The 11,665-nt window shown below is 51.8% G+C and overlaps 1 protein-coding gene across 3 annotated transcripts in view; it reads left to right on the top strand.

The window, feature by feature from the left end:
- Window positions 1–11,665, top strand: part of CRMP1 (collapsin response mediator protein 1) — a 70,676-nt gene that overhangs the window by 22,945 nt on the left and 36,066 nt on the right. For 2 of the 3 annotated variants that reach the window (XM_036991124.2, XM_036991129.2), the window contains exons 2-4: window positions 2,393–2,481; window positions 7,368–7,552; window positions 10,107–10,271. In XM_036991124.2, the coding sequence (XP_036847019.1) occupies window positions 2,393–2,481; window positions 7,368–7,552; window positions 10,107–10,271 (439 nt within the window). Of the gene's footprint in view, window positions 1–1,311; window positions 1,661–2,392; window positions 2,482–7,367; window positions 7,553–10,106; window positions 10,272–11,665 lie in introns of all 3 variants that reach the window. The other variant, XM_073237869.1, reaches the window with a different exon arrangement.

The raw sequence follows: 11,665 nt of genomic DNA, 5'->3' as shown, positions 1-11,665 counted from the left end.
AGGAAACATCTGGAGACAACTCTAGGTGGCACCATCCATCTACATCAGTATGTATGTCACTGGTCTGTGAATTGTGCCTGGTACAGCGAGTGGGGTAACACCATGGCTGTCAGTAGAGCAAGTCACACAAACACACAGGTGAATTGCATGTCAGATGTACTGTGCAAACATAAAGTGGGTAAGGGGTGTGGGGTCTGCTGGCAGGGCAGTGATGTATGGGGTTCCAAGCGGGGCAGCCAAGGGGAAGGCTCTCAGGTAAATCACATTGAGCAGACACTTGAAGCAAGTGGGAGAGTGACCTTTGCCTAAATAGTGGGATTCCAGATTAGGTAAGGTCTTACTCACTTTGGCTTCACTCTGAGGGAAATTCAGTACTGATCAGAGGGTTCTGAGCAGCAGGCTGCACACTCTGTTTCTGCTCAGCAAGCCTTCCCTGATTCCTCCTTTTGTTATTAAACCCTTCTTCTCTGGGCTTGCAAAGCATCCTCCACCTTCCTCTCATGGTTGATGCCGTGAGACCATTGGGACCACTGGTGCTTTCCGTACAGCTCCTCAGAGGATCCTGGTGGGATCCAGCCCCCATTGCCTGCTGTGTTGGCCAGATCAGTGCACACGCTGTATTGGAAATCCCTGCCTGCCTCCCTGTCTCCACTTCCTCACTCCAGTTCCTGGAATCCTCTCCCACATGAACTACTTGCCTCCAAATCCTTGCCTCAGGCTCTGCTTTCAGGGGACCCCATTCAAGACACTTCCACAGGAGTGGCTACCATGAATTGTTATCATCTGTTTACTGTCTCTTTCCCTACCCAAGAGGTGGAGCCTAAGAACAAGAGAGTGTTTTATTCATCACCACAACTCCAGCTAGGAGATAATGCAAATAGTACATAAGCACATGGCAAAAAATTTCCAGCCTCCAAGAAATGCCAGTTAACAAGTATTAATGATAAGGGTGCTTGGTGATCTCATGTGTGACAAATGGGGACAATACTTTTGGAAAGCAATCTGGTCATATTTATCGAGAGCCACAAATGAGGTTTTTTTATACTGTTTGACCCCGTTGTTAAACTTCTGAGAATTTAGCCAAACAAATAATCCAAGGTAAAGGAAAAGCTTTGTGGGCAGAGATGTTCATTGCAGTGATATGTATCATTGTGAAACATTGAAAATTACTTTAATGTCCAGCAATGTGTAATTAATTTATTGTGTATCCATAATTTTAAAAGTATGGTTTTTGAAGAACATATAATAAGTTGGGCCACACTTATTATAAAATGCACAAAGGACACAGAGTGTGTTCTTTTTCCCTCCTAGAGTTTGCTGCACTCCTTGCCGCTGCTGGACCTTGCCCACCGACTCTTCCTGCCCAGACACTGAACATTCGTCCCCCTTGGCCTTCCTCACTGTTTGCTTTGGTTCGCCCAACAGCTCTCGACTTACTCTCTCGGTCTGAGCCTGCCTTGCCTGACCCTCAATATGGTTGGCAGTCGCTGTGCTTGGCAGGCACCCTACATTTCTGTAATCCTGTACACCCCATGATTGCAAAACCTGTCTGTCCCCACATACATGCAAGGAGAGCACCTCCAGCTTGCCCCTGGCGCCTCCTGGCTCCTTGGGGTTGGAGCCGAGGCCGTCGGCCACTCACTACCTTATGGGCTCATGGGTGAGTGAAGGGAGATGTGTGCTATAATGGCAGCTGTGGAAAATTCAGGGAAATGACGGAGTAAAACATCAGAATACTGGGTGGAGATTGTGCTGTGGGAATTGTTTATTTCGTAGTCTTTTCACTATATTTTTAAACCTAAATTGAGTTTTATTATATTCGATAATAATGCCTTAAGAAGTTCCACAAATGGCCTCATTTCTTCAACAAGTGAATGCCATTAAAAGGGGGGAGGCTCGGTACAGATCTGACAGACCGCAGAGACCCAAGGGCTGGGTGCATGTGGGGACTTGGATGGATTCTGATTCAGACCAGCCCAGTGTGAGGACATTTTTGTGACAGTTCAGGTGCAATTGAGCATGGCTTGATTGTTGATTGATATGAAGGAATTAATGCTACTTGGGGTATGTTGGAATAATGGCTTGAGGTTATGTTTACTTGAAAACCCCTTAGCGGTCAGAGATGTACAATCAATAGTTACAGGCAAGATGATCCAGTGCTTGGGATTTATTTTAAATTACCTCAGCAAAAACAAAAGTATTGATGCAGGGGAGTAGATGAAATGAGAATGGCAAAATATTGAAGCTTCTGAATCTGGTTGATGGATATGAGGGGGCTTTTTAATGCCATTTCTGTTGAAAAATACTTGAATGATTTTGTATTAAGGTTAAAAGGGGAGAAAAGCTCCTGGCTTCTCCCCAGTGACACTTAATACTTTGCTTGGCTTTTCAGAGTGACCGACTCCTCATCAAAGGTGGACGGATCATCAACGATGACCAGTCCTTCTATGCGGATGTCTACCTGGAAGACGGACTCATAAAGTGGGTCGACCCGAACACACCCGCTAGGAAGCGAGTCTCCCTAGGCTGCCCGGCCCTTAGAGGGGGTGGAAGGCTGCTGTTTTGTGCTGTGTTCCTGTGAACGGCAGGGATGGAGAGATGTGGGGAGGTTCAAACTACCTGTGGGGAAGGGACTGGCATTTATTGAGTGCCCCCCACTGTACCCCACCCCATGTCAGGTCCTCTGCCACAGCACCTGTGAAAGCCATCTGGCTCATGGGGGGCAGACCCTGTGGCCCCTGTTCTGTTGTGGAAGTGGGGTGGTAACCCCCCCACATTACAGACCTAGTTAGGGGCAAGGGCAGACTGTGATTTAGTACAGCTGACCGCATTCACAGCTGTTTCTTGTACCTGCCCAAAGTTTCCGGAATCCGGTTGAGGGGCCAGGACTGAAAGGCGGTGTGTTCAGGTCCAGAGCCTTGGCACTTAAAGAAGAGACGCTGTTGGGAGTGCAGCTTCGTCTGCTTTCTCCCTGTTGCTCCCTCTTTGCCCTGCGGGGACGTCCCAGTGCATTAGGCAGCAGGGCCGCACAGCAATACCCCGGACGGGGCACAGCAACAGCAGAAATTCATCCTCACAGTCCTGGAGGCCAGAAGTCCTGGACCAAGGTGCTGGCAGGGCGGGGCCCCCGGAGGCCTCACCCCGCCACCCCACCCCCGGCTCGGCTGCCTGTCTTCTTCCATGCCCCGTACCCTCACGTGGCTGTCCCTGTGTGCACGTGTACTCCTGGTGGCTTTTCCACTCCTTAGAAGGACACAGTCCCATTGGGTCAGGGCTCACCCTAACAGTCCCATTTTAACTTAGTTACCTTACCTCTTCAAAGGCTCTGTCTGCAAATATAGGCAAATTCTGAGGTGCTAGGTGTCCCCAAATATGAATTTGGGGGAGCATGTAACACTGGACTACTACGGGTTTTATGTGGCTTCCACATTTTACTGGCTGGTCGTGGGGAGGGTCTGATCTCTTCACAGGACAAGTGCCCTGGTTAGCTGGCTGCTCCGCCTCCTCCCAGGGGCCTCGGAGAGTTGGGTCAGGGACTGTCAGGGCCCAGCTGGGGTGGCTGGCACAGGAAGGCAGGCGCAGGGCACTCTAGTACAGAGGTCAGACAGGAATGGGGTCTGCGAGCAAGCCCATCCCCGTGCCCACCTGTGCTGTGGTGAGGAGGAGCGGGTGGGAGTGGACAAGAGGAGGTGTGGGTGGTGGTGAGCATTAAGAGGCCCTCTGTGCAAAGTACCCAGGGAAGACCAGGTGCCCAGGAGGATGCCAGCCCTTCTCTGCCTCCCCACAGCTCTAGCTCCAGACTCTGACCCCTTCAAGCCCAGCTCAGGCCTCACCCCTCCTTCCTTCCCTCTCCTTGTTCCCTCGTCCCAGCCACACTGGAAACTTGCCGTTGGCAGAACTTGGCCAAGAAGCTCTCACCTGGGAACCTTTTGCCCAGAAATTTTCCACCTGGACTGCCTCTGCCCTCCCCGATTCTCATTCTGTTCCCCTGTCCCCCAACTCCTATTTTCCTATGTGCTCAGCTTGTGGTTCTTCCTCCAGGAAGCCTTCCCTGACTCAGTGCTGGCTGCATTTCTCCGTGCTGGCCAGTCTGTGTGTTGGCCACAGCACCTGCCAGCTGCGTGGGCCGTCAACCAGGGGCCCTGTTGTCTCTCCACCCTGGGACCTGGCATAGTGCCAGGTGCAGAGCTGGGACCAAGGAGTGCTGACTAGTGAAAAGTGTAGCAAATGAACCGTCACACGCCAGATGGTGGGACCTGGTGGGACCTGGTCTCCACCCACAGTACATCCTGGAACCAGACGGATAAACGCTGATCAGATCGGGGTCAGGGAGCGAGATTTCTCAGTCAAGTACTGCTTAGATAAGGAGACGGCCACTCTGGGGTGAGCTCCCTGCTTGGGGTTCCAGGGCATGATGTTGGAGTGTCACCGAGCCCCCTTTCTGCCAGACACACAGAGTCTGAGGTTAGCCCCCAAAGAGGTTTGCAATCTAATACCTGTACAGTTGGAGCAAGTGCTCATGGGTTGAGCTGCATTCATCAAGTGCTTGCTGTGATGTGTGAGCACGTGGAGCCTTAGGACTTTGGCTAACTAGGTTGTTCGGGAAATAAGCAGTTTCCATAAATAAATTCATTTATCAGCTGCTCTAGTTGGAACCTCCTTTTTATCTTAAATATATAAGTGTGTATTTATATATATACATATAACGGAGAGGCTCCTGTTGCTGCTTTTCCCACTTTGCTAAGCACAGCAGACGTGGCCATGACTGGGTGCCTAGCAGGGATGCCGACGCTCGTGCGCAGCACGAATCCCGCGGGCTGAGAAGCGGGTGTCGGGGGTAAGAGCTGCGGGCGCCGCCCCAGGCACACCTGGCCTCAGGAGTCTCAGATGTTTCCTTTCACTTTGATGGATCCCCAAGAATTCTTTCGTTTTGTGGCCATTTGCCAGGTTTTCCTAAAAGCTTTTCAGCTGTGTTTGTACAGAATCCAGTAAGATTCGCTGAGCTTTCATCCAATTTGCTAGGCGTTGGTGAATGAAATGCTAGTCTGAGTCGTCGTGAGGGTGGCATGGGAGTGGGGGGAAGTGTCTGATCCCCTGAGCTGCCCCCCACCCTCTGTTTCCCTGCCACCCGCACTGCCATTGAGAACCATTCAGGGAGGCTCCCTCCTAATTCGTTGGGTGTTCCATTTAGTTTGATCCCAGTTTGAGGAGAATCTGCTGCTTCTACCTAAGGGAGGCAGGGAGGCAGTTAAGCTGATGTGGGGAGAGCCCTGACGTTAGACTTGGGGAGACCTGGCTTGAATCCAGACCCACCACTGACCTGCTGTGTGGCTTCGGACACGTCACTGTACCTCTCTGGGCTCCATTTTCCAGTCTTGCAAAATGTAAATACTTACTCATGAATTGTTGGGAGGTCAGAGAGTTTATAATGTTCCTGCCTGGTAAGGACGGGGGCCCTGGACAAGAGTTATTCATTGGCGCCCCTGCACGGTGACTGAGTCACATACCCACACCTCCCTGATGCCACAGTGTGGCTGTGTACGGCCAGTGCCCATTCTGATTGGGGTGTGCCCATGCCTTCGCCAGTGTTAAATGTTTTGGACATGACCCCGTCCTCTTAAAAAACTAGTTGTGAACATTAAGTGAGATCATCTGTGAATGCTTAGAAGAACGTCCTATGGTTGGTGCTTGATAGCCGTTAACTGCTATTGTTATAAGGTTTGGGGGTGTCTCTTCCTGAACCCCTGCCCTTCAGCTCCCAACAGATGGCCTTGTGTTTGGAGATGGATGGTGGGAGGATTGGCCAAGGCAGGATTCTGTAAGTGAAGATGGAAACTGAGGGGCTGGCTATTAGAGGCAGGGGCGGCTGCAGCAATGCTAACGTTCCCTGGGGCTCGCCGTGACCCTGGCGCTGTGCTTTTACAGCCCCGTTTCCCATTTCAGGACAGACAGTGTGTGATGCCCAGTCCTGTGGGAGAGCCCTAGGCACAGCACCATCACCTCTGTGCTGCCACCCAGCTCGCCGGGGCCAGCGTGGCTCAGAGGCCAGAAGAGTGGGGGCCTCCACCTCTGCGCCTGTGGTTCTGTTTGGGGCCTGACCCCATGGTCACTTAAGCAACATTTCCTGCATCTTCATTATTGCTGTTTTGTGTGACTTAGAAAAACTAATATTGCTGCCCAATCCCCAGAATTAGAACTGGATGTTTTCAAAATAAGAATTGCCCCTGTTCGGGTCTCGTGGTTTCAGCCAGCTGCTGACTGTGGAGGCTGTTGAGTCCGTCCTGGCTGAGCCCCTCCCCCAGCACCAGGACGCGCCTCCTGACGCTGGTGCCACCAGATAGGACAGCTGTCACCCAGGGGGCAAGGCTTGGATTTCTCAGGCTCTTCTCCCTCTTCTCCTTGGTTGGAGTTTTCCCTCCTGGTGGAAGTTGGCAGGCATCTTTGATTGGGGAACAGAAGTGGTGGTCAGCGCGTTCCCCAGAACTCCCCACCCCAGTGTGATTCCCTTTGTCTTGTGGCTGCTGAGACATTCCTGAGGTCAGCGGTCATGAGGCTGGAAGGAGAATCCAGTGCCTGTCCCGGCTGCTGTCCAGGGCCGCCGTAACGGCGCCGCGGACTGGGCAGTTCCAACCATGGTCTGGAGGCTGGTGTCCAAGGTCAGGGTGTCGGCGGGGTTGGTTTCCTCATTGGCCCGCCCCCCGCGGCGTGGACACAACCACCTCCTGCCTGTGTGCTCACGTGGTCCTCCCAGTCCCCTTCTTCTAAGGACATAAGGACATCCGCCATCCTCGATCAGGGCCCACCCACCCCGCCTCAGTTTACCTTAATCTCCTCCGAGTACAGTCACATTCTAGGCACTGGGGGTGACGGTTCCACCTACAGGTTTTGGGAAGGTCACAGTTCAGCCCAGAGCTCTGCCTCCCTCAGAGCCAAGGGCTTTTCTCTGTGTCTTGCTGTCATCACTCTGCTCTGTGTCCCCGAGGCGGTTGCCCGAGTGTGTGAGGTCCGCTGAGGGCCGGCCTGTTAGGAACCCTGCCACGTGAGATAGCTGCTGGTCTCACCTCTTGGATTCAGCCCTGCCACTGCCTCCCCCCAGAAACCACCAATAGCCAGGCTGGTGGAGGGGCCCGCCTGCTCCCCAGCCCTCTGCTCTGCCGGGTTGTAAACATCTGCCTGCAGGTCTGTCCCCCTCATCAGGCCGTGAGCCCCTCAAGGGCAGGGAGCCCGCCCGAGTTACCTCTGTCTGCCCAACGCCCTGCTCAGGACCTGGCCTGGAAGTGTTTATCTAATGGAACTGACACTACACGGTGATGGCCACTTTGTTTTTCTTTTAAGAACCAAAGGTTGGCTCTGTTGTTTGTTTCTAGGCAAATAGGAGAGAACTTAATCGTTCCTGGTGGGGTGAAGACCATCGAGGCCAATGGGCGGATGGTCATTCCTGGGGGCATTGACACCAACACGTATCTGCAGAAGCCCTCCCAGGGGATGACTGCTGCCGACGACTTCTTCCAAGGCACCAAGGCGGCCCTGGCGGGCGGGACCACGATGATCAGTGAGTTGCACCCCTGCCTCGGCACACAGACAGTGGCTTCTCCTCGTCACCAGCATCATTAGCAACACCACAGTGCTCAGTGCACTGGGCACTTTACTCAGGGTCACTTTCTATGTAATTCTCACTACGACACTATTATAAAGGTCAGGATATTACGTGCGCCACTGGTGGTGCACAGATGACATCATAGGCAATGTAGACATTTAAAAAGTTTAGTTATTTTAGTGCATATTGAAATAAAACAACTAGCACATCCTGGATATTATTAGGGTGAGACAAGTCAGCATTTAGATTTTTACAAACTGTTAACTGATTTAAAGAAAAATGTTAAGTAAAGAATGATATGGATTATAGGAAGATAAAGCAAAAAATTCCTGAACCTTGTATGCAGATGCTTAAGTTTGGGAACCAGTGATATAAACAGTATTATGACAGATTGGGAAGTGGAGGCTCAGAGAGGCCAAGTAAGTTGCTGAAGGTTGCACAGCTGGGAAGTGGTTATTATATCAGCGAGTATTGATGTTGTGATAATGCTGCATAATAAACAGTTCCCAGCTTCAAGCAACACTTGTTTTTCTTAGTTGAGGGTCCCTGGGAATAGGAGCAGGACTGGAGTGGGTCTGCTTCCTGCTGTGGGTTGGGCTTGGGGCACCGTGCATCCCCCATTTTTGAATTAGTGACCAGCTGAACCATGCTCTTCTGATGGACAGCAGAAGCACAGAGGGCCCTGACGGAAACTTCCACTGCTCTCGCCACCTCATGTCTTCACTTGCTGACTGCCACCTCATTCTCTTGGCCGAAGCAGGTCACATGGATAAGCCCAAGGTCGCAGGGATTGCACTCTGCCCACCATGAACCGTAGTGGGGGTCTGGGAAGGAACTGTAGAAATAAGATCATCTGCCACAGTGGTCCCTCTGGGATGCTGACTCTTCCCCTACTGCCCATTGGAGCCTGATTATTGTATTTTTTTAAATAGCTCTTTTTGTTTGGATTACATTTTTTTTTATTAAGGTATTGATACACACTCTTACGAAGGTTTCACAAGAAAAACCATATGGTTACTACATTCACTGCTTGGATTATATTTAATTGAATAGGCGACCATTGATTTTAAATGTTCTTTAAAATCAATTGTTGTTTTTAAAGAGTTGTTGAGCTCTCCACGTCCAGGCCGCTTGTCCCTGAGCTGCCCCCAGCCCCGCCCCTGTCCCTGTCCTAGGAGTCCCTTTGGGAGCACAGTGCAGGCTGGAGCCAGCCGCCGGGGGTGCAGCTCGTGGGTCAGAGCCGCCCCAGCTCCCTGACCCAGGAGGTGTGGCCTAGCTCGGGAGGCAGCCACGGTCCTGATCCCTTAACCCAAAAAGAAGCCCTTGTGTCTGCTGTTTAGGGGAGCAGGAGGAGCCCAGATTTTGGACCTGGGCAGACTTGCACTTGGACCAGCTGCCGGGGTTTGAACCTGATCACTGCTACTCAGCAACGGCATGACTGTGGGTGGTGTTTAGCCTCTCTGAGCCTCAGCTTTCTCGTCTGTAACATGGGCTTGATAATAGGAATACCCTAGGGTTATGGGGAGACATACAGGAAGCGCCTTTGGGCAGGGCACACCCATGGCGAGTGCTTTAAAAATATGAGCTTGGACGGTTCCGAGAGGTGGAGATGGCAGTTCCAGGCTCAGGGGCGCTGTGCGGGGTGGAGGACAGAGCGCTGGGCGAGTGCTCAGGATCCCTGGAGTCTCCCCTTTGCTCTTCCCCATTACCAGCCCCCACCCTGTGGCCTCGTCTTCCTCATCTACCAAAGGATGGTTTTCAAAATGTGTCTTATGAACACCTCTGTGTTTTAAGAACCTGTGAAAGACCAGGAGGACCGTGGTAAGGGGGATGGGAGGGGACAGGGAGGTTCTGAGTCCCCACCCCATTTCTTCACGCAGCGGATATTTATTGAGGGTCTCTCTGTGCCCGGCATGGTGCTGGGTGGCCGGGGAGAGAATGAACAAAGCAGACAGGGTGCGCGTTCTCCAGGGGCTTGCGGTCTTGTGGGGGCAGACCGTGTACTGCGGCTAGTGCTGCGAAGAAAGGTGCAAGGTGCTTTGTGGTGTGAGGCCGAGGGCTCAGGGAGAGAAGGTGGGACTGAGTCACTGTCCCCAGGAGGCCCAGGGGGGTGAGGACCGGCTGTCTCCCCCAGACTGAGATGCGAAGTAAGCTTTCAGTCGATGTGCTGCTGCTGAAGGTGACGGTAACGGGTGCTGACGGAGGTAAGGAAGACTGCCGGTGCTGGTGGTGACAGTGGTGGCACTGCTGCCATTTGATGATGCAGGAGTGGTGATGAAAACGGTGGTGATGATCTTGACAATAGGAGTGGTGGTGCTGGAGTGACAGTGGCGGTGACGGTGGTGGTGATGTTGATGGCACTGATGGTGGCATGGATGATGGGGATGGTCACGGTGGTGGTAGTGACAGTGTTGATGGGGATGGTCACGATGGTGGTAGTTAAGACTTTACCATGGGACCAGCTTGGGTCCTAAGCATTTGGAATGTGACACATATTTTCCTGCCCCAGTTGACCACGTTGTCCCGGAACCCGGGTCCAGCCTGCTGACCTCCTTTGAGAAATGGCATGAGGCAGCTGACACCAAATCCTGCTGTGACTACTCCCTCCATGTGGACATCACAAGCTGGTATGACGGCGTCCGGGAGGAGCTGGAGGTGCTGGTGCAGGACAAAGGTGAGCTGAAGCCCCAGGATGGGGGCAGAGCTCTGGAATCCCTGGTTCTTTGGTGGGTCTGCCTGTGTGGAGTCAGAACTCCCTTGACTGCATCAGTGATCCCAGCTGTGAGCTGCACACTGCACGTAGCCCTGGGAAAATGGGATCGTCTTGAAGGAGTCTGTCCAGTTCTTCTTCAGGCCCTTCGTAGGTGTCCCCTTCTTCTCGAAAGAAAGCCCAGTGTGTCCTGAGCCTGGCACGCGAGGCTCTCACTGATCCGGACACACTTTTCCTTCTCTGCTTAAGCTCATCTGGGTACTTGTTATCCTGGATGCTGTCCCCTAAACCCCGCTGCACCTCTGGGCCTTTGCTCATGCTGTCTCCCCTTAGGAATGCCCTTTCTTCTACTCTGCTACACAGCTCAACTCTTCCCTTCTCGTTGCCCCAGTCAGAATTGCTTCACTCCTTGAGTATCCATAGGTTACTCGGGCTTCTTTTGGGGCACCTTTTTCATTGTTCCTGGGTTATGGGGACTCTCAGTGCCCATCTGGCTCTCCTGTGAAGCCCTGTGCTTTGTGAGGGAGGGATTGTGTGTATACATACTCCGTATCTCACCCTGGCTCCCCTCTGTATGGGCTCACAGCAGGTGCCCCTGTACAGCATGGACACTTTACAGTTTGCTTTACATTGACATGAATTGACCTGATGACACAGAGGCAAAGGACAGGAGGACAGATGCACCGGGGCAGGAATGGTCAGTCCAGAGAGGACAGGTCCCTAGGCTCCCTGAGGAGGCAGCCTCAAATGATGAGACGCTTCAAGGCAAGCAAGGGGTTGTTTGCGATTTTTAATATGTATGTGCTGTATTTTCTCATAATAAAAGTAGCACCACTGTAATACAAAAAATCAAAATCCAGAGATGGAAAAACATTTCTTCCTCTGGTCCTACCCCCACTTACCACTTACCATTAATATTAAAGATTATTTCTTTGCATTCCCTGTCTATTCAGGCGATTTTGACCGTATCTAGTTACGTGACAGCAGTTGTTTTTGGAATCCTCCTTTTTTCACACCTAGCATTTGATGAGTAATCATTGCTCTTCACTAATAACTTTTAATGGCCCTAATATATGATGTGATGGCTAATTTGCTAGGCTAGTTTCTTTTTATTTGGCACTTAGGTTTTCTGTTTGCTTTACTGTAAACCATGCTGTGGTGAGCATCTTCTTATATAAACATTTGTTTGCATTTCTTATCGTCTCCTTAGATTTCCAGAAATGGAATTACGAGGCCAAGGTTTTAACATTTTTCAAGATCATGGCACTTACTGCCAAATTCGTTCCTGAAGGATGCACCCACTTGTATGCCCACAAGCCCCATGTCTCTGTCTCCTTGCGTGTTTGCACCGCTCGGTG

The sequence above is a fragment of the Manis javanica genome, chromosome 5 (genome assembly GCF_040802235.1).
Source record: "Manis javanica isolate MJ-LG chromosome 5, MJ_LKY, whole genome shotgun sequence".
Classification (NCBI taxonomy): Eukaryota; Metazoa; Chordata; class Mammalia; order Pholidota; family Manidae; genus Manis; species Manis javanica.
This window is presented reverse-complemented; position numbering and strand designations above follow the sequence as displayed.